Source organism: Tigriopus californicus, chromosome 3 (genome assembly GCF_007210705.1).
Source record: "Tigriopus californicus strain San Diego chromosome 3, Tcal_SD_v2.1, whole genome shotgun sequence".
Taxonomy (NCBI): Eukaryota; Metazoa; Arthropoda; class Copepoda; order Harpacticoida; family Harpacticidae; genus Tigriopus; species Tigriopus californicus.
In genome coordinates this window covers 7,701,869-7,723,471 of record NC_081442.1, presented here as the reverse complement: position 1 = coordinate 7,723,471, position 21,603 = coordinate 7,701,869, and the positions used below count along the sequence as shown (strand labels likewise).

Genomic DNA, 21,603 nt, shown 5'->3' with positions numbered 1-21,603 from the left:
AGCGGAGTCAGGAATTTCCACTTCATTCTGCATGGGCCGTATAACCATAATCAAAGTGGAAAATCTTGAGGTCTCCACTTGGTCTCATAAACGGTCATGATCCTCCTCGTCTCGAATCTCTTAGCCCTCTACTTACAATATTCCACGAGATCAAGTGAATCTCATTACGACATTTGGTTTGACATACGTGGTATTGGGAGTAAGTTAGGAATTAGACCAAAAGGCAATTGTAATTGTTTTGCTCAAAATGAATTGTCTGAAAGAAGACTCCTAGTCGCTCCAAGAGTTGGAAAACACCACGTTCAAAAAGCATCTTGTGCATGACAAATTCGGACCATAAATCTTGCCGTTGCCTAAAATCGGCACAACTCACACAGCTTTTGGCAGAACACAAGGTGTTTTTCTTGGAGTGGAGTTCCCAGCCGTTTTTTGCTGCGTCTTGGCTCCTCGCCTGGATTTTTTGGCCTTCTCGTGCGTCTTTCCAATCCTGTCAATCCAGCTTCATTCCTCGTTTCCCCCCAATCATTTTGGTGCGGCCGTGTGATCTGGCAACCCCACCAAGTCTTCCTCACGGTTCCTCGTGCACGTCTTTGGCTAGGGCTCTCTTTCTGTGTTTCTCTCTCATTTTTTTTGACTCTGTTCTGGATATACGTACGTACACGCCACACGATCGTTGCCGCTATTGCTACTACTACTTCTGCCGCTGAATTGTGTTCCCTCCATATTCCTCCTCCTCCTCCTTCGTTCTTGATCGTCGCCGTCTCAATTGCCCCCAATAAAGCTTGTAATGAATTCCAGACTTCGACCGAGGAGTAGCTCGCTAGCTAGCTAGCAAGTCGCTAGCAAGTCAGCAAGTTGGAAGACAACTCTAGGTAGAAGCAGTCTTAGATGTTGAGGGAGAAGCATTGCAGTTGTCCATTAGTAGTGGTGTCTCTCTTTCTACGGATGTAATTCGTTCGAAATAATGCAAAATATTGAAACGAGCCCGACCAAGTCCGCCATGGACCACGAAAACAGCTCTAAAAGGAACCGTTCGTTCTTTTAGCAAGCCTGGAATCATATCAATCGTGCTGCTTTTTAAGCCCAGCCAGTTTATGCTCACTTACATATCTTTGATTCTTGCAAACGTGATTTGTGTATATTAGCATGGCTTATGTGTTGTAAGTAGTACAGTCACATACTACGGAGCGGTGAGTTTGTTAGCCGTTGAAACTCCCCTGGATGATGATTCCAATGAGGGGCTCAGGGATACCCCAAGCAGATGTAACATGGAAGGAAGCACAGGAAGCAAAGGAGCGTAGGAGGGGTGGGTAGGGGGAAACAAACTTGATAGGAAAGCAGAGGTTTGTTTCTTCCTCTTTCACTACTTTGGTTCGAGTTCTTTCTGGTGGCCACGCTCACATAGACCGTAGGATATCGGTTTGTGCCTATTTACCAGTATGATGTGTACAAACCGAGAGTAGGGGAGGGATCAGATACGAGTGTCTTCCATTCCTCATGTATCGAAGGAAATCAACCCCTGTCAAATTGTATTGGTTAATCAAGAGCATTCCCCAGTTCCAAATGACATCCAAGCATGCAAGTCGAAAAACGAATGTTGACTGCAATTTGCCCAGAATTTTAAAAATAACCTGATCGCTTGTCTTTCATTTCAGCTCGACTGGACCATGACTCAATCTTTGGACCGTGCAACCATAATGGAGGGAGATCATGCAAACACGACTGGAAAATTGCACTAGGCCTCACAATTACTGGATTTATGACAATGTTTCTCCATGCCTCGCAGCACAGCTTCTTTTGCGTACTCGGAAGTTTCGGCTTTGGATCAAAGACTTCACAGAACGACAAGTCATTTTGTAATTTTGTAATTGAAAAAGTGCACACTTAACAAAAACATGTTCATAGAGTAATTTCCTGAGTATGTGTGTGAGACTGGGGCAAGTGTCTTTGAGCCATCAGCTCGAAGATTTAGTGTCAACTTTGCCGCCCGTCATGCCCACTGAACGTAATGGGCTTTTGTTGTCCATTTTCTAAGACAATGTGATCTCGAAATTGAAAAGCATGCGACAAATGTGTTAGCAAGGTACATGAGAGAGGTGTAAGAGACTGAGGCTGAGCCAGCAGGACCGAGAACTATATGGCCTTTGTCTCCCCCGCCCGGATTGCTTTGTGTTTGTCGGTATGGCTCTTTTACGCCTTCAAACGAGGCTACACTGCACCACATATTGAACAGTAGAGAACACGTACATTGATACGACATGCAGGACAGTTGTGGAGCTGGATCCTCAAGCACCATGTACCCTTTAAAGCTCACATCTCAAAGCTCAAGTGAAGACACCACCATCTGAGAGCTCACAGAGGGCGGAAAAATGAAAACGACCCGACGACATGGGCAACAAGGGCCAAAGAGGGGTGAGCAGCAAGGGGGGTGGACGGAATGAGTCAATTGGTGGAAAAAGTGTTGAAGTCTGCCTTCTTCTTTCTTTCCTTCTTCCTCGAAAATGACCACCACGACCACCGCCGCCTCCTCGCCATTATTTCTATTGCTTTAACTACACAATGACAACAACAACATCAACAACTGCTACGGTACCTTCCGCTATCCATCCATCCATCCATCCATCCATCTATCTATCTATCCATCGACTCTTACAGTGAACATGTGTCAAGTGTGGAAAGGTGGGGCCATTTAACACAGGTAGAAGTTCAGGATAGCCACTTGAACACGAAATAACAAGTTTTGGAGTAAAACTTATTTTTTAGTGTGGAATTTTTGAAACATCCCTTTGAACTTTGAATCTCTCTTTGGATTTTGTCGATTGGCCAGCTCTTTCAACATAAAGTCAAAGAATGCTACAGTCCTAATACAACAATGTTTGGACGACGAGCTTCCACCCGGGAAATGTTAATGGTTCCCGGTCAATTGAGATAAACGAGGTGAATGAAAGGAAAACATGTTCCATGGATTCTTGGACAATTCTTCCGTGAAATTTGTCACAGTTTGAGTGGATTGAGAGGCTTTTTGTGTCTCGTTCCAAGACCCACTCGCCGACAAGACTAAAAGAGTTTGTTCAAATTCCATATAATGTGATTAGCCATGGACCCAAATTTTCTCAGACGAACCCAAAAATCGAACTTATGACCCAACTGTCCCACATCCGAGCGTGACTGACGTGACGAAGAGGATTTCGCCAATAAAAACGTGTCCTTCCAACTAGACACAATATTTGACCCAGTTATGATACATGTACGTATATACTGTTCGTATACACACACAAGTAAAAAGCCATGGTGTATACGCACGCCCAAACATGCAATTCGTGCATACAACATGGTCCTCGTTGACAGGACCTTGTAGTGTTCCAGAGATGAAAGTCGTCGACTCGTATTGTGTGAGCAAATATTTTCCACTATTTACCTTGTGTTTGCTCATTGTTATCACGAAGTGATATGATGGAGCCCCAAAGTTCACACTTGAAACATATTTCCTATATCCTTTGACAATAGAACTTGAATGATTATAGCTCCTCAATCGAAAATGACTCAATTCAAAATCGTTTCATATACATATTACCGATGTCATTTTTATTTTCAATTTGGCTGCAGTAGGTATTCTCTATCGTAATTTGTAGTCATCGTCGCTGTTTTTGTTTTTGTTGCTGCTGTTTGAAAGTAATCGTTTAGGTGCATCAGTTCCATAATTCTATCAATGGAATATCATGAATTGAAGGGTTCACCAGGACGGATGAAATGTGGCAAGTGGTTGGGATAGGAAGCTTTTTCCTAAAGCTCACCGAGCTCTCTGGCAGAAGGAAGCTGACTTGCTTGCTTGACCTTCCGGCCGACTCATAGTCTTCATAGAGCCGGCTGGCAAGAAGTGGATGGGTTCGCGTGGACTTTCGATCAAGTCTTTTGAATATCAGAGATGGGGTGGCATTCCAGGATGAAGCATATGACTCATTGGTCCCATGGCAAACATATGGTTGGCAGAGGCGGCCACCGCCGCATGATGCCCTGCAGCCGCAGCTGTGACCGCATGCAGACTAGAGGCAGCATCTAACTTCTCTTTTTGTATGATCTCATCTCGTTTCTTCATGTGTTTTCTTTCCTTTGCTCTTCGATTTTGGAACCATATTTTCACCTAAGGAAAAAAACAAGGTTCGTCTGTTTTAAGGAAAAAAGTCACTCAAATAGTCTTAAATTTTCGAGTCTGGGACTGGAGCGCAGAGGTTTTTTCTCATGCATAATCAATAGTGATGGATGGGCTCAAGTACTGAAATTTTCGGGATTGCCGGGCGGCTCTCGTACGAGTATTTTAATAAACTTCTTCGCGATGAACCTTGATTTTGATTTCGATTGTCATTCGAATTCTCGCATTATCTTTGCCAATGTTTTATCGTCTTCATGCAATCTTGCTAATCAAAAGGAGCGCTCCATCATACAAATATGCATTATATGTATATCCTAACTGTGATTACTTTTAGTCCCTGATGGGGCCCCAAAAGTGGCCATAACTACCAATCCCCACGTCGTCGAAAGTAGTTGTTACTATCTGCTTACCTGTCGTTCGGAGAGATTCAAAGCTTGAGCCAATTCCGCTTTTCGCCTAATTGTGATGTAACGACTGTAGTGAAATTCTTTCTCCAATTCCAAACGCTGATGGTCACTGTACACCACTCGATATTTGTCCTTTGTTCTCGTCCGACCTATAGGGAACATTTGATCAATAATTTGTCAAACACAAAGTTTTTCCGTCACGATGACTTCTCGATTAGTCTGGGAACTATTTTCTGAAAGTACCCTTCTTCCTGGTTCGAAGACGCAAGGCAAATCTAAAATAGTTAATCTATTCCATGAACTCGTCAGAGTAGAGGAGTGTTTTAGTGTGTAGACCAATTCTTGGTCAAGGGTTGAAAGGTTCATCAAATGAGACAGTTATTAAACCATCACTTGTCAGTCCTTCCTTCCTAATAAATCATTGTGATTGCTACAAGCCTGGCTCCCTTGTGTTCAGCCAGACCTGGTCCAACCAGATTACAATACATAAACCACTATATGGAGCCATCAATCAAATAAGATAGTTGTTTCTCCTTGTTATAAGGCCTTCTCCGTCGATGAAATCCATGTAGGGTTTTTGGTAGGAGGACAACCCCCTCCATGTGTAAGTGTGATATGTCAAAAGAATGCGTACGGGAGGACGCTGATGTACATTGTAATTGCTAGGATAAACTTAAAAGAGAAGTAGTTATGGCTGAGCATAAAACTTTATGAGAGAACTTTATTGATCTATCAGTGCTTTACAAGATCAGCCAGCCAGTCAACTAGCCACTTGGTAGTAGTACACTGTACAGAAGATAAACGAGGCGGAGAAGGAGAAGGACGAGCAGAACAAGGAGAGAGAGGGGACAAGGCTGTCGCTTTTAAAAGCCTACAAAGTCTTTAAAGGGATTTCACTACCTGGTTTATAGCTGTCAACGTCAATCCCACGAAATGGGAAATCTTAATAATGACCATGTATATGGACTTGGAAAACTCAACCAGAGAAGATGAAATCGGTCGTAGGAAAGACTACATACGCTTGGCTTTATAACCTGAATTTTTCGTATCAGCTATCCTAAAAGATGCTCAGTCCTTTCAATCTTGTCAAATATTCTGTATTTGATTCTTATTTGTACCGATGATGATTAATTATGATTTCTCATAATGTGAATCTCGATCTACTTGATCGCATTTTACCACTTGATAATCGAATATGCTTATGGATATGTAATCAGATAACGTGGATAATTATTGGCTAGTTGCTCGTTCATACATAGTGTCTTATTAAAGGCTTCGTATTCGTAAAGAATATGCACAAGATCTTTGAGTCTTCCTTGTGTGTCCAACTAAATGCGAAAAGAGTAGTTCTGAGCACAGACTGTTCACTGCAAGCCCCACCCATTAAATACATTTTCAACAAATTGGAAAGACAACAGTTGTCTTGCCCGTTGGCATTTTGTCAGATAAGGGTAATATGCAGAGCATCTTAAAACTGTCACAAGGATTTTCGTGTTTATGGTGAAACTAACCTTTTTTTATATCAAAACCCAGTTTAAGTCAATAAAAGACCGTTAGATCCTTCAAGGCATTTTATTTGAAAAGTCACATATGCTGCTCTAATATTAAAATCCTTCGCTTCCTTTTTGATTTTTGAATCGCAAATAGCGGAACTTTAGTTCCTTTCAATAGAAAATGCAATCGCTCTAGCTTTAAGTGTCAGTTCAATGATGAAATATTTCAGCTAGCCTCAAACTTCTCTAGACTGATGGAAATACCATTTTCACTCGAACATTGGTATACTTTGGGCATGCATAATCGATCGATTATACAAATTGGCCGAGGCTGTGTTCAGTTCCCCAAGAGTTTTGAATAGTCTTACTTGAATGCGAAAGCAGGGTCGCACCTTCTTTGGCTCCAATGCGTTGCTGATAGCCAGACCGATCAAGCCATTTGTAAGGAGAACTGGATTGCATTGCTCTAGAGTGGAGCATCGAGTCATTCTCGACACTCCCAGGAGAGTCGGGTCCATCACATTTGAGAGAGTCCTCGCCAATCATATCCCTGGGGGATTGAGAAGAGGGCCCAGACTCGACTCCGCCACTGGTAGATCCATTCATGCCATTGTTTGAGCCCAATGGAACTCCGGTCAAATTATTCAAGTCTTGAGCACTGACCCGCGACGATGCCCCATTCACCCCATGGTCGAGATGTCGATCTGAATCTCTAATTGTTTTGTACTCGGGCGGGGATCGTGGGCTGGGGTGGTTGCCAATGCTCACATCGGATGAAAGACGATAACCATAAGGATCGGTCGGACCCGAATTGAGGAGGTCTGCCGTACTGCCCACTCCGTTCAATTGCTCATGAGATGCGGTCTGGGCGTGTACCATGGGCCACTCTGCCATGGCGGCAGCCGCTTCATAGCCTCGATAGAAGTGGCCCAACGGATTGTAGGGATGATGCCAGTTATCCATGGCATTAGACGAGGGATTGTGATGGTACATGGCTGGATGTGGGTAGTAGTCTCCGGGCACAGAGGCCGCAGAGCCCCCATAGTACCCAAGTTGGGTTCCATAAGTGTTGGATAAATCGGAGGCTAGTGAATGCGAGGATGGGACTGATGTGGTTGTGTTTGTTTTATGGTTCCTTGGGGAGGGAACCAAAGTGGCTGGCGAACCACTCAAACTTGGGGAGGTGGAGAGCACATTGGAGAGGGAGAGGGCCGAGGCTGCGGAACACATTCCAAAAGAGATCGAAGGCGAAGACGAAGATGAACTACCCACACAATTGGGGAACATAATCAAAGATCAACAACTCCACTGTACGACAATGATAATTAGATTCTGGAACGAGATGTCGGATCACACAACAACGAATAGGGATCCTCGCACGACAATGCTGGATTTTGTTCCCACTCATTACACTGGCTTCACCATCCCACCATATATAAGACTCAATCTGGAAAGGTATTGGCACACAAGACAGAATAAAACCAACATAAACATTGGTCACAGTCCGAGTGAGTAGCTCGTCTCTCATTAACAAATCCCACTGCCACAGAATTCGGAATGGGAGCACTTTCGGCCTGGGCAAAGCCAAACGTCAACGGGCTGCTACGTGGATTGTTCCTACCGCTCCCAACAAAATGACGAATTATAACAAACGAAAAGCTAGATAAGGGCAAGCGATTACAATCTCTTTGGCATCTTTAGGGGCCTGGGCGCCGGGGAATCGAGACGGGATCGCGTTGTATATCCATAGTATACTTGCTTGCCTCTTGCCTCTTGCCTCTTGCCTCTTGCTGCTTGCTTGCTTGCTCCCTTCGCTTGGTTGGTCCTCGCACATTGGCGTTGCCTTCTTCCGGCGACTTTGTTTGCGACGATCGCCTTTCCAATGGCGACACTGGCGAACATGTTTCAGGCCGAGGAGTCTCCCGTTTCTAGACTTCCAATGGAGGGGATCAAGGAGGGGGCCACCCAGCCATCCATCGATCCGTCAGTCCGTTCGTTCTTTCTTTCGTCGTTCGTTCGTTCGTTCATTCGTTTTTAGTACGGTCTGCACGGTACCCACGAGCGTACATGTGTAGGATGAGGAGAATTAGCCGTTGTACTTGACGAGAGGCAGGGCACGGATAGGGGTGCTCAGATTCTATGAAGGAGGAAGGGAGGGAGGGTTAGATGTTGACGAATGCTTCAATTTTGAAATACGGCCTGGCCCGGATAAAATGGAGCGTTAATCAAGACAGCTGGCAACGCACCTAGCACCCCATGCACTCACACACGCTACTCAATGGATCAACTTCGGAAGGCGCAAAGGCCGCCAGGATGAAAAATGTGATCTTGTCGTTGAATTGAATAAAACATGCCTTGGAAGCTGTCTTTGTTCTTTGCCCTGAGGGCAGTGAATCAAAAAAACTCTGTCATCTCTCGTAAAGAAAATAGTGCCATCGGGGTGGCTCAGCCAAGGCACATAGCACATTATAAAGAAGGAGATGGTCCAATTCGGAAAGATATGTTATAAATCTGTGAGGTCAGTGGATAAACAATAGTAGAGGCGGTTTTCAGACAACACGAGCAAGCGTCAGACTCTTGGGGAATTTGTGAAGAACATGAATTGTTAACTCACGTAAAATAGTAACAATATATACATGAAAAATGTTCTATCTGAAGCTGGTCACTGCTTTCAGTTTTTGGAGCCAAAAAAAGAGGAAAACGCCATTATTTATTGACATCTGTGTTTTGCTGCGACTCAATTATAGATTCAAGACAACTGATTCAAATGCTTTTTCGAATTCTTATTTCGAAACACAATGAAAGCATTTACAGTCGAAAGAATGGATGATTGGGGAAGAGTTTAGGTAGCAAGCAGTTTCATTGTTTTTCTCCACACAAAAATTCCAACATCAGCCCTTTATCAACGACAAAATTTCTAGCCAACTAACCCCTGAAAAAGCTTGGTCTCCTCACGGACTTCTAGAGAGTGGACTGCGAACGGAGGCAAAAATTTCTTATCTCCCAAACTATACACTTTATTCCAAATAAGCATTAAATACGACCACAAGATCTTGTTGAATATATGAACTTGGCTAAACTTGAGCCCAAAATTATGCTTAAGGAACTCGAAGATAAATCCAAAGTTATGAAGTAAAAACTACATAAAATTCGACCTTTCGAATTTTCGGCCTCCTATAGGTGATCTACATAAGCTTTTGACAAAATAACTTTAAAACGAATCACTTTACAGGTAAATAAAATAAATATGACTTGATTCTTGTTAATTTTCTATCTACGTGTGTTTTTGAGCCAGTTTTACGCAATATTTCACAGATTTGGAAGACAATTTGATTGTTTTTGATTAATTTGATGTTCATGGGTATTTCATCTATTCTTCTGAATTTCTATATGGACGGCCTTAAAAAATCCCCGCTTAAAAAAAAAGAATCTAGCCCATTAACGGCTTCAACAAATTAAGAATGACGAAACTCACAACGTTGATAGATATTGATGGTGCAAATGCGTCGGCTGTCCTAAAAAAATAAACCTTGAACTTTTTAAAACAATATTCAGAACTCAAGTTCAGCCTTATGTCACAATGGGTTGTTCTGAGATCTTCCAACCGGTATTTTTGGAGGGGAATCCTCTCGCTTGAGGGCGTATTAGTTCGTCGTCAGACGAAAATATTCGGACAAGAGTCTTTGCTCAACGCCATCTATTGATTAGATGACTCTACCTCTCCGATATTAAAGTAGGGTAGTGATGGGATCAAATAAGTTTCGAAATCAAGGTTGCCGGAAAACTTGGAAAGTGAAGCACCCAGTGATTATATCGCGACGTAAAGTGTTAAGTTGAGTAAACAGCAACCCTGGTTTGACGAAAGGAAAATCAGGGTCACTTATGAGGCTAATTAATGTGTTTCCAACATTCCACCCACCAGTGCTGCCATATGACATTGAAAAGTAAAAATGGCAGCCCTGGTTGCAACCTCCTGTGATTAATTATTTGGTCCCGGTCAGTAAAGCAGGGCTCAACGGGGTTACGTCACAAAATGTAAGCTAAATGTTAACAAAGACTGCCATTGGTTGAAGGTGCGGATAAACCAAGGTTGTTTGTATATATATATGTATATATGGATAAACAAAGTCAAACCATAGAAAAAGCAAGGCCTAGAGAGAGCGATGCGAGGTAGCCAAGCGGGCACCTTTTCAGAGGTGATGGGGTGACAGCTGAAAAGCTGTAAGGGTATGCTATCTGATTTTTCAATCAAGTGGAGCCCACTGTCCACTCGTTAACGATTCAGCTGCAGTACAAAAACGTAACAAACTCAATTATTCCCTTTCTATGTTTTTCTTGCCTCATGGAAGAAGTGAAGAATATCACATAAAGAAAAACGCAATGCGTTGATTCGCTTTCGAAATGCTACTTCTTGATCCAAGCATATCGTCCATATTCCAGTGGTTCATGACTAAATTCATATTCATATACAGGTCTGTGAAGATTAGATTATAAAGTACCATATTCCTAATCCTTTGTATTTTTCCCATAACAAGTGTGTTGGGCTACAAGCATTTTGTGAAACGAGCTATCAAATCTCAATGTTAAAGTAAACTAGCTGCGTAATGCATCTGCGTCAATGAAAAGTGGCCCTATTCTATACCTCCTAAAGTACATAGTATCCAAAAATAAATTTGACTAACCTTTATCCTCATTTTTATGACCAACAAAGGGAACTAAATGACTACAAAACTTCATTATATCAAGACCTGACTTTTTTTTAATTATCTATTCTCTACTTTTGCTAATGTTTCCCCTTATTAGGTTGCTATCTTTGTAGTGGAGCAAGTTTAACGTGATTGGTGCTTTCAAACACGTGCAATTAAAATCCAGTTGATTTCATCGGATGACAATTTGACCATAGGTTGCTCTTTACCCTCTTCTCATGAATGCTGTCGGTTTTTTAATGAACAACATATTGTGCCCTTGAAAATTGAAATATCAACCTCTTGTAACGAGAAAAAGTGGGCCTGACACAATGCCTTTGGTGGGCCCCTCGCACATTTTAAATCAAGTTCGAAAGGCCTTGTCCCTAGAGGTACTGCTTACGGGTAATTTGACTGTTTCTTTCATCAATACCTCTGATCAAAAAAAATGTTAAACACGCACTTTATCGAGAGTTGTGTGGAAATATTTCAAACACCGCGATTTTCTTTGTGATAGTCACTATCTCAAACAACACGTGTCAAAACGACGTAAACAAACCGACAGCCAGCTGACGTGACGCCAATTAATTGGAGGTCGGCAGCTTCAAAAATTCATCATTTTCCAAGGGTGACAACTTGCTTTTGGCCATTTCTTTAGTGAAGTCGTGTTAGGCAAAACATTCTCTTTTGCATTAATCTTTGCCACTAATTTTTGTTTGATAAATGATCATTCAATGAAAGAAGCGACCATCTCTTGTGAAATCTATCATAGGGGCAATTTGGAGTTTTTGGATTCGGGCCATCGTCAAGTTACAGTACATAAGGATTTGCCGACATTAGCTTGAGATTTATGTACTGGTCTGAAGGTTTTTTTTCCTTCTAGCCCAGAGTATGATGCAAAGGGATTCTAATGTGATGATTTTCTGAAAAGGCTACGAAAATGTGTTGTAGTAACATTTTTGGACAAAATTATTGACTGGAACATGTGAAACTTCGACCTTTAAAAATGACGATTTTCAATCAGTTTGAATTTCCCTCCTTTTTACTTTGACAGTTATTGCTCTGATTGCTCCTTTGACTTTGCTTACCCGCAATTTCAACCAATGACAAACATTGTTTACATTTTGCTCGCATTTTGTGACGTAAGGCCGCTGAATCCCAATTGGGAAATTGTAATGACAGAAGAGCTATAAATTGTGCAATTGCAACTTAAAACGTTCGCAGTACCCTTCTGGGTCAAACAACCATCAACATTTATCAATTGGTTTCAAGCCAAGTTTCTGGCAAATGCATTGAACCAGTTACATGTCAGTTGCAGAAGAAAATTATTTGCCCAGGTGTCACGATTACCCCCAATATATTAGCGTACCTAACACCTTCGAATGATCTAAGATTAGAGTATTATTACCGGAGAGAAATAAGTCGCGTGTGCACTTATGGTATTGGCTTACCCGAATGCCTAACCAGAAACGGAAGTTGTCTTTATTTCGAACAGCATACAATTGCATAGGAAAGGAGGTCCGTGATTGGTTGGTTTGGGATTCTCCTCATCGATTGTGACGGTTCTGTTAGATATATCCAGTATCATAGATAGACTGAACTCTCGGTTTCGACACTCCCCCCAAGAAAAGGTAAGGGCTTTTCTTTTACATGATTGTGACGTTCAGTCTGCGCTACGGGTTGAGCGTGCCTTGTGGTCGTGGGACATTCGGGCACTTCGAAAGCCCATGGTCAGGATCTCGATCGCCGTATCTTCGATGTTTAATTTGATCATCTCAGGGTATTAAAGGGAGGAAGAGTTCACCTTTACCCCTTGACTCATGGGTTGAGCTAGGCTTCCGTTTTTTTTTGTGTTTAAAACAGAAGTGCATAAAGGTTGGCTTTTAGCGGATTAGATGATGCTAGATGATGCCATCCCGGATGTCGTCATGGAGGTTGTAAGGCTCTTGGAGCGACTGCCGAAGAAGGTCGTAAATCTTCTTGACTCCTATACATAGCTCTATCGTGATTATTGGACTGTATTGTACTTTTTAAGGATTTACTATGAATGGATTTCAGGTGCACCTGTTTTCTTCCAAGGGGTTGTCCTATTTGATACATTAACTTTTATTATCTTTCCCCATTGGGTATTTTTCCTTCCAATAAGTCTCTATAGAAACCCATACGCCGTCTCTTTTTTCTCAATGTTCTTGAGGAGAAAACTGATGGATCCAAATCAGTAAGATCATCCTCTGGAAATTGGGAAACAGGGTTTGCACTCACGACGCTTGCTCCCCCTGGGTCTGTCGCACTTTCTTCTTCACCCATTTTTGGCAGGGTCGGCTTTGACGAGGAGGTTGGAACACCTCACCCAGTAGGCCTCCCGAGTCAGGGTCTGTCTGCATCCCATCTTGGCTTCCAGCACGTCCAATCCGTGAGGAAGAATCCAGATTGACTTTCTCTGTGCAATGAGGTTCCAGCAATGCCACCTGCTTAGATGTCCTTAGAGCTAAAAGAGTTCTAACTAGTGTGGAGAAGCGATCTAAAACTGAGCATCAGGATCTCTTAAATCAAGCATATTCTGACATGCTGAACAAAGGCACGTTGGAGATCGTCCCTGAAAATGAACTCGACCCAAATGATGGAAGATTTGTCTATCATGTGGAGACTCATCCAGTGATTAAAGATAGTACGACAACGAAATGCGGAATCGTTATCAATGTCTCCAGTGGAGATAAACGATACCAAGTGTCCCTAAATGATCTCGTTTACGCAGGCCCTAACTTCTTCCAAACATCGCCGAATTGCAATTGAGGTTCAGAGCTAGAAAAGTAGCCATCATCGCGGACATCACAAAGATGTTTTTGTCGATCGCGTTCACTCTGATCGGAATGCTTTACATTATCTATGGCGAAACTTTAAGGTGCAAAATTGTCCTGAAGTCTTCCGCATGGCTGGTGTCACCTTCGGAATCAAATCGTCGCTGTTCCAAGCAATTTGGTGTTTATTGCAGACTGCAGAAATGTATCAAACAAGATTTCCAGAGGCGTCTGAAGAAATACGAAGGAACTTATGTATGGATGATCTCTCTACTACCGCTGATGATGTGGAACAGGCATCAGAGCTCATGAAGCAAGTGATTGAGCTTTTGTCTCTCGGTGGTTTCAAAGCACACAAGTTTGCTAGTAATGAACCCAAAGTGCTTGGTGGCCTTGGGAGTGACTAGTGCCTTGGTGGGGTTGTTTCAACTTTAGGCGTTGGGTGGAACACCATTAAGGACACCACATAGGTTGCTCTTTACCCTCTTCTCATGAATGCTGTCGGTTTTTTAATGGAACAACATATTGTGCCCTTGAAAATTGAAATATCAACCTCTTGTAACGAGAAAAAGTGGGCCTGACACAATGCCTTTGGTGGGCCGTCGCACATTTTAAATCAAGTTCGAAAGGCCTTGTCCCTAGAGGTACTGCTTACGGGTAATTTTGACTGTTTCTTTCATCAATACCTCTGATCAAAAAATTTTAAACACGCACTTTATCGAGGTTGTGTGGAAATATTTCAAAATACCGCGATTTACTTGTAGTCACTATCTCAAAACACACGTGTACAAAACGACGTAAACAACCGACAGCCAGCTGACGTGAGGCCATCAATTGGAGGTCGGCAGCTTCAAAAATTCATCATTTTCAAGGGTGACTAACTTTGTTTTGGCCATTTCTTTAGTGAAGTCGTGTTAGGCAAAACATTCTCTTTGCATTAATCTTTGCCACTAATTTTTGTTTGATAAATGATCATTCAATGAAAGAAGTGACCATCTCTTGTGAATTCTATCATAGGGGCAATTTGGATTTTTTTGGATTCGGCCATCGTCAAGTTTACAGTACAATAGGAATTGCCGACATTAGCTTGAGATTTATGTACTGGTCTGAAGGGTTTTTTCCTTCTAGCCCAGAGTATGATGCAAAAGGGATTCTAATTGTGATTGATTCTGAAAAGGCTACGAAAATGTGTTGTAGTAACATTTTTGGACAAAATTATTGACTGGAACATGTGAAACTTCGACCTTTAAAAATGACGATTTTCAATCAGTTTGAATTTCCCTCCTTTTTACTTTGACAGTTATTGCTCTGATTGCTCCTTCGACTTTGCTTACCCGCAATTTCAACCAATGACAAACCTTGTTTACATTTTACTCGCATTTTGTGACGTAAGGCCGCTAAATCCCAATTGGGAAATTGTACTGACAGAAGAGCTATAAATTGTGCAATTGCAACTTAAAACGTTCGCAGTACCCTTCTGGGTCAAACAACCATCAACATTTATCAATTGGTTTCAAGCCAAGTTTCTGGCGAATGCATTGAACCAGTTACATGTCAGTTGCAGAAGAAAATTATTTGCCCAGGTAATGTCAAAGTGAGGTTTTCATATTCTATTGCAAACGTTACACACTATGGACGTTATACGAAGTTTCTAAACCGAGTACATTAGCACATAAACTGTCAACATCCAGAGAGTCAGTGTTGCCATTTTGAAATCATTCCTGACCTAACCTAACCTCTAGGTTGCAAGGGCCAGGGGGCGCCTCGGCCGCGGCGCAAGCCTGCGGCAGCTCAGTTGCAAGGGCCAGGAGGCGCTTAGGCAGTAGCGCAAACCAAAATGGCAACACTAAGTATTATGTATTCGTTTTAAAAACTGTGTGTAACGCTTACACTTCTCCATATTCTATTGTAAACGTTACACACAGTTTTTTAAAAGGAAACATAAAACATAGTGTTGCCATTTGGGTTTGCGCTACTGCCTAAGCGCCTCCTGCGCCTTGCAACTGAGGAGCCGTAAGCTTGCGCTGCGGCCTAGCGCCCCCTGATCCTTGCAACCGCGCTGCCGTAGGCTTGCGCCCGCGGCCTAGGCGCCCCTCCCCCTTGCAACCGAGAGGTTAGGTTAGGCCAGGTTAGGTTAGGTCAGGAATGATTTCAAAATGGCAACACTGACTTTCTGGATGTTGACAGTTTATGTGCTTAATGTACTTGGTTTAGAAACTTCCTGTAACGTCCATATTCTATAGGTTCCGAGAATTCCGAATAAGTGCCACCTTGGTGCCTGAGCTTTGAAACTAAGCGTGGTTTGTTTTGAATCCCCGCAACACGTGAATCAAACAAAAGTTGCTACTCTTCGTTCTTACAAAATGTCAAAAATTGTCATCAAAAGTGGATTTTCAGCCGTTGCTTGCCCATTTGACAATTTCAAATCCCTCGAGTTGGGTCAAAAGTTAAGCCAAGCCGGGCATATTTACGACATAACTGAAGTTCGAGAGCCGTCCAAGGAGACCCTGGTCTATTCCAAATGTGTACCGCAAACAAATGTCAGTAATCCACCGTGGCGGGTTGAGATCACCTTGAATATATGAGCGAATTGTTACCCAAGCCCATTGTTCATGTCCAGCTGGCTTGAGTGGGCATTGCAAGCATCGAGCCGCGCTCGTGATTACCCTCAACAATCATCGGGATGAGTCACAAACCGACAATCAGCAAGCCTGGCGGAAACCGTCCACCCATGGGAAAAGCCTGTATCCCAAAGGAAAACGAGTCAAAGAAATAATCAAGAGCAAGAGTAGGGGACCGTCGCCTTCATATGCTCTTCCCTCAAAAAAAATCCGTGCACATTACATGAAGGACCTGGAGGAATTTGGCCACGCAAACTCACAAATTTACCACGAACTGAAAGAAGTAAGTCATTTCATGTTAAACTAAATTAACAGTTGCTTTACCTAACTAGTCTTTCTACTCTGTTGTTTCTTATTGAAAGGAACAAGGGAGGTCCAATCTGAAGCAAAGGGGAGCTTGGCAATTCCGGATTGGGTTAAAAACGTCTTATCCGCTCAGCATCAATTTGTCACGACGGCCGCCATTCATCTTGAGACTTTGCCATCTAAACTGCGGCAATTCTACCAAGAACATGTGTGTGTGTGGATGATGAAACTACAAAGTCGATTTTTGAAGCCACTCTTGAGCAATCTGGATCAGTTATGTGGATAAATCAACGCAAGCTGAGAATAACTGGAAGTCGTGCCCATGGGATTTTCCGTGGCAGAACACCGCACACAAGAGCTGGAAACTTCTTCAAGAGTCCCCCCGAGGTTGAAAGCATCAAATATGGTCGAAGAATGGAAAAAGCAGCCTTGGACCAATACCAGCTTATCACGAAGCGAGAGGTGTTCCGGCCTGGATTAGTCATCAAAAAAGTTCAGCCTTGGTTAGCCACAACCCCAGATGGCTTTTCATTGATGAAGAAGGCAACGTCGTGTCTTGGAAATTAAATGTCCAAAGTCATGTGAGAAAGCGTCGATTGATGTACCATATCTGGTTGGGAATGAATTGAAAAAGTCAGATCAATATTTCTCACAAGTTCAACTTCAGCTCTATTGCTGCGGCTTAGATAAAGCAGACTTCTTTGTCTTCAGTGAACACGATTTCAAACTCGTTCGTGTCAGCATTGATCATGACTTCTGTTAGAAGATAGTGTCTAGTTTAGAGAGGACGTATTTCAATGAAATTTTGCCAGCCATTGAGCGATCTCTGTAAAAAAGACATTAAAGTTTGACTAATGTTCATTGGAGTCAAGTAAAAAGAATGACATTTATATACGTTGAGATCAACCGACGCACTATTTCATTTCTGTTGTTTAATTAGTGGCGGAAAAATGATTGACAATAAAAGCGATACAGACAAGTATCTGATCAATGTAATCCAAGAGTGATCGCTCCAAGAATTTCAATATTTCAAATTGCTTCATTCGAGCAATGGCTCTTTCAACGTGGAATACGAATTGAGGCAATTTTGTAACCCACTTTGTTTTCTTCGTCACTGAACTGGAGCATTGTTCTTCGCTGAAAGGCGGCATGACAAGAAAGGTATTCAAGTCGAGCAAATCACTCTCGATTGACGGGAAACCTTTGTCACACATAACTTCGTCGCCTGACTCCAGAAAATGGAGTATACCGCTTTCAGTGGTGATCTGGGCATCAGTTGTGCGACCTCCATAGGCATCCGAGATGTAAGATATAAATCCACTCGGAGAGATGGACACAAGGAATTTAATGGTGTGGTTAGCTTTGTAATTCGAGTAGAATAGTACTTGAGAAGCCACTTCGGAGGGGGCCTCAATTTTGGACGTCACTGGCATCCAATACGCATCTCGTCCTTGGGAACTTCGTCTTGAAGCACTCGGCATAGTGGCCATCTACGGCTTTTCGAGTTGGCCAATGCATTAAGGCGCAAGCACTTGGTGATGATTGGCCAGAACGTTTTTGAACACGTCCGAGGCTGTGGTTCGATGGACATGAAGAGTTGAGCCAAAAGAGTGAACGGCATGTTGAATCTGAGCATTCATGAAATAAAGCAAAGTCTTTTCTTCTTTCAGCAATGCCTTGGAGTTGAAATGTGATCCAAGGATTTAAGTGTAAGCTTGAAAAACCCAAGATTGACTCCACATGTGTGGAGGCAATTTTCGTCTGATTCCAATGCAGTGTCGATTAACTTGATGGTAGTTACGATGGAAATTGGAATAGTTTGGGTTTTCTTATCAGCAATGAACCATGATGAGTCTGGGTTTCTTTATCGGAAACCAAGGCTACGTTAGAATGATGATCTATTTTGGAATTGGGTGGCTTTGATGGATCCTCAACAACCTCAAAATCCGGAACTCTCTGATCTTTTGTGGCTTCTTTATCCTGGTCTTCCTCGAACAGTTGATCCCTCTCTTTTTTGCCCCGAAGTTGACGAGATAACTGCCTATGAAACGCATAAGATGTTCAAGTCATAGCCGTGACAATGATTCTTTCCAAATGAAGTTCTTAATTTCTTACCCTTTGGCCTCTCTCATAGTCTTGTCTTGTCTTTGGTCTGGCATGAGCCGTGGGAAAAAATGCTTGGCACATAGTCAGGATCAAGCATGGTAGGGCTAGGGTGTCCCTGACAAAATGGTTTCCAACACAACGGCTACTTTTTTTGGGCTTCCAATCTTTTCTTTTTATTGCTCTAAACCCATACTAAATATCTCTCGCGATTCATCGGAAATTTAAAGAACCCAACTTTGTTACGGTCGCTTCGAGAATCGCACCCTACCGCACAACAATATCGGTAACCCATGATTGTTAGATATCAAGTCCAAGTTATCAAATATCACAATATTTGATGATTTCGGAAACGATTTTTGAACAGCACTTCAGCCCATTTCAACTGAAAACGTAAACAAAGACAAACGACTCCTAGTTTAAAATTTTTCCGCTAGAGGGCAGCCCTTGTGATCGGACAGCTTGATTTTCTCACTTCCCATTCAGTACTGAATGGGAAAAGGACAAGTAGCAAGTCATCATAGACACCCAAGTTGTACTTGTTTACCAGCAAAGCTTGGCCAGTACTAGAACTTGGGCAAGCTTAACACAAGCAGGGACATGTGGCTAACGTAGGGAGCTCAGATGGTTAGCTGAGGAAAACCGCAAAATGAGGATTTTTTGTTCATAGCTAAAGTCAGATTGGCAGAAACAAACCAGTCATTGAACCAAAGCCACATTGTTGCGTCACTGTTGGTGCACATTATTTTAAATTGGCCTGGTATAAAAATTTCTCACGTAAGTTTGGCCACACCATTTTCCCCTCAAGTGTCTGTGTACAAACCCAAGTTTGGGCAAGTTCCCACTTGGGCAAGTAAAGCACCGCTACTTTGCCCTGTTGGTGCTTGCGTCACATCAGTACTATCCAGACATGCGCCTATTCAGAAGCGCCCCTATTTCACCCCATTCGGACCTGCGCTTACAGAAACGCCCCTATTTCACCTCATTTGGACCTGCGCCTATCCAGAAACGCCCTTATTCACCCCATTCAGACCGCTGCCTATCAGAAACGCCCTATGTCACCTCATTCTGACATGCTTCTACGGAAACGCCCCATTTCACCCCATTCAGACCTGCGCCTTATCCAGAAACGCCCCTATGTCATCTCATTCAGACATGCGTCTACCCGGAAACGCCCTATTTCACCCCATGAAATGGGGGCGTTTCTGGATAGACGTTTGTCTGGATGAGGTGAAATAGGGGCGTTTCTAGATAGGCGACGGTCTGAATGGGTGAATAAGGGCGTTTCTGGATAGGCACAGTCCGAATGGGGTAAAATGGGGGCGTTTTTGGATAGGCGCAGGTCTGAATGAGGTGAAATAGGGGCGTTTCTGATAGGCGCAATGTCTGGAGAGTACTGATGTGAAGCAAGCACCAACAGGGCAAGTATTCCGGTGCTTTACTTGCCCAAGTAGGAACTTGCCCAAACTTGGGTTTGTACACAGACACTTGAGGGAAAAATGGTGCTGGGAGAGCAACGGGTCTCGCCGGCGTTGGAAGGCCCTCAGCCAAACTAACCAAGCTAGGATGGATGTTACGTGGAGCGATCTCTATTGAAATCAAAATCAAATAGTCATGGCATTTAAAGAATCTGATTACATGACATTTGATCTAGAAAGAATTTACACAGACTTGACAGAGAGTTTCGATTTGGTCAATTCTGGTCGGGAGAAAACATTGGGTATCGGCTAATGAATCCGATGTCCCAACAAAACGGCGTCAGAAATACAAGCCAAAGAGCACCAACAATTGACGTCCAAGTATCACAAGGAAGGCAAATTTTGGACCGTGTGCCTGCCTTGGAAGCATCCCGATCCCAAGTCACGAGTTATGACAGACAACACAGCTTGTGCCATGGCCTGTGGAGAAAGGTGATGAGCAAAATTCGGCCCGAGCATGTGACACTGGTCACTGAGGCATACGAAGAGTTTCACAGAGAAGGTTTCTCTGAGTTGGTCCCCTCAAACCTTTATCATCGGGCAGATCACCCGACATACGTCATGACAAGTCACCCAGTTATTCGTCCGCACAAAACAACAACTAAATGCCAAATCGTGACAAATGCCTCCCTCCCAGATCAGACAGACAAAACGAAAACTCTTAACACCTTATTGTGGGCGGGACCAAACATGCTTCCGCAAATTATGGCTTTGATCTTGTACTCAAAGACAAAAAGGTTTATTGCCACAATTGATGTGAAGAAGATGTTTTTGTCAGTGCGTTTGGAAAAGGAATCTGACATGGATTATGTTGAGGTACTTTTGGGCCCCTCCTGGTCAGTCAGAGCCTAGAATGTATCGCTTCACTCGCTTGCCTTTTGGGTGTGTTTGTAGCCCATTTCAAGCCATGTGGTGTTGAAAAGAAACAGCATGGATGTGGGCCAAACGCTATCCAGACGCTGTTAGTATCATTCTGGAGAGACATACATGGACGATATTCTAATATTGGCGGACTCAGCTTGTGAAACTGCTCAACTTGTTCAGCAGATTCTCCTTATCTTGGCAAGTGGTGGGTTCTATGGTCACAAAGTCACTGCTAACGATCGTTCTATCGAAAAAGCCATTGATCAAAGCGTGTAGAAAGAGTCGAGACAATCTTGCTTTTGGGCTTTGTTATTAAACTATCAGTCAGACCATTTTCATTTTGATCTGGAGAAAAAATTCATCAACTTTCGTGACGATACAGAAATTATCACGCCACGGCTAGTGGTTTCTTTGGCAAGCCAAGTGTTTGACACGCAAGGTTATGTATCGCCTTTCATTATGTGGTTTAAAGTCATTCTCCCAATGATGTGGCTGAATAAAAACCAAGTGGGACGAAAATCTATTACAAAACCAAAGTCAATAATCAAGGGCAAGAAGTTCTGGACCTATTGCACCAGATGGCTGTCACGCGGTTCAAGGAGTGGGTGCGGGAAATACCTCTCCTAAAGCGTCTTTCATTTCCGCGTTGGATGAAGGGTCCAATTGTGTTCGTGGCCATTTTCAGCAATGCCAGTATC

At 42.9% G+C, this 21,603-nt stretch overlaps 1 protein-coding gene across 2 annotated transcripts; it reads right to left on the bottom strand.

The window, feature by feature from the left end:
* Positions 1–3,564: 3,564 nt before the first annotated feature.
* LOC131878007 (homeobox protein CDX-1-like) lies at positions 3,565–7,807 on the bottom strand. Of its 2 annotated transcripts, none has more exons than XM_059223884.1 (3): positions 6,419–7,807; positions 4,561–4,706; positions 3,565–4,141 (listed from the first exon to the last, which is right to left on the bottom strand). In XM_059223884.1, exons 1-3 carry the CDS (start codon positions 7,335–7,337, stop codon positions 3,920–3,922), a joined length of 1,287 nt encoding a protein of 428 aa, XP_059079867.1. In that variant the 5' UTR covers positions 7,338–7,807; the 3' UTR covers positions 3,565–3,919. The 2 variants fall into 2 exon arrangements, with proteins under 2 accessions (XP_059079867.1, XP_059079868.1); XM_059223885.1 differs by having other exon boundaries at positions 6,443–7,807.
* Between the last annotated feature and the right edge of the window lie 13,796 nt (positions 7,808–21,603).

Excerpts from the sequence above, each read along its gene's own strand:
- LOC131878007 (XM_059223884.1), bottom strand. The coding sequence starts at position 7,337 with ATGTTCCCCAATTGTGTGGGTAGTTCATCTTCGTCTTCGCCTTCGATC. Across the intron at positions 4,707-6,418 it reads GACCCTGCTTTCGCATTCAA|GTCGGACGAGAACAAAGGAC; the intron begins GTAAGACTATTC and ends TGTTCCCTATAG. Across the intron at positions 4,142-4,560 it reads TGAATCTCTCCGAACGACAG|GTGAAAATATGGTTCCAAAA; the intron begins GTAAGCAGATAG and ends TTTTTTCCTTAG.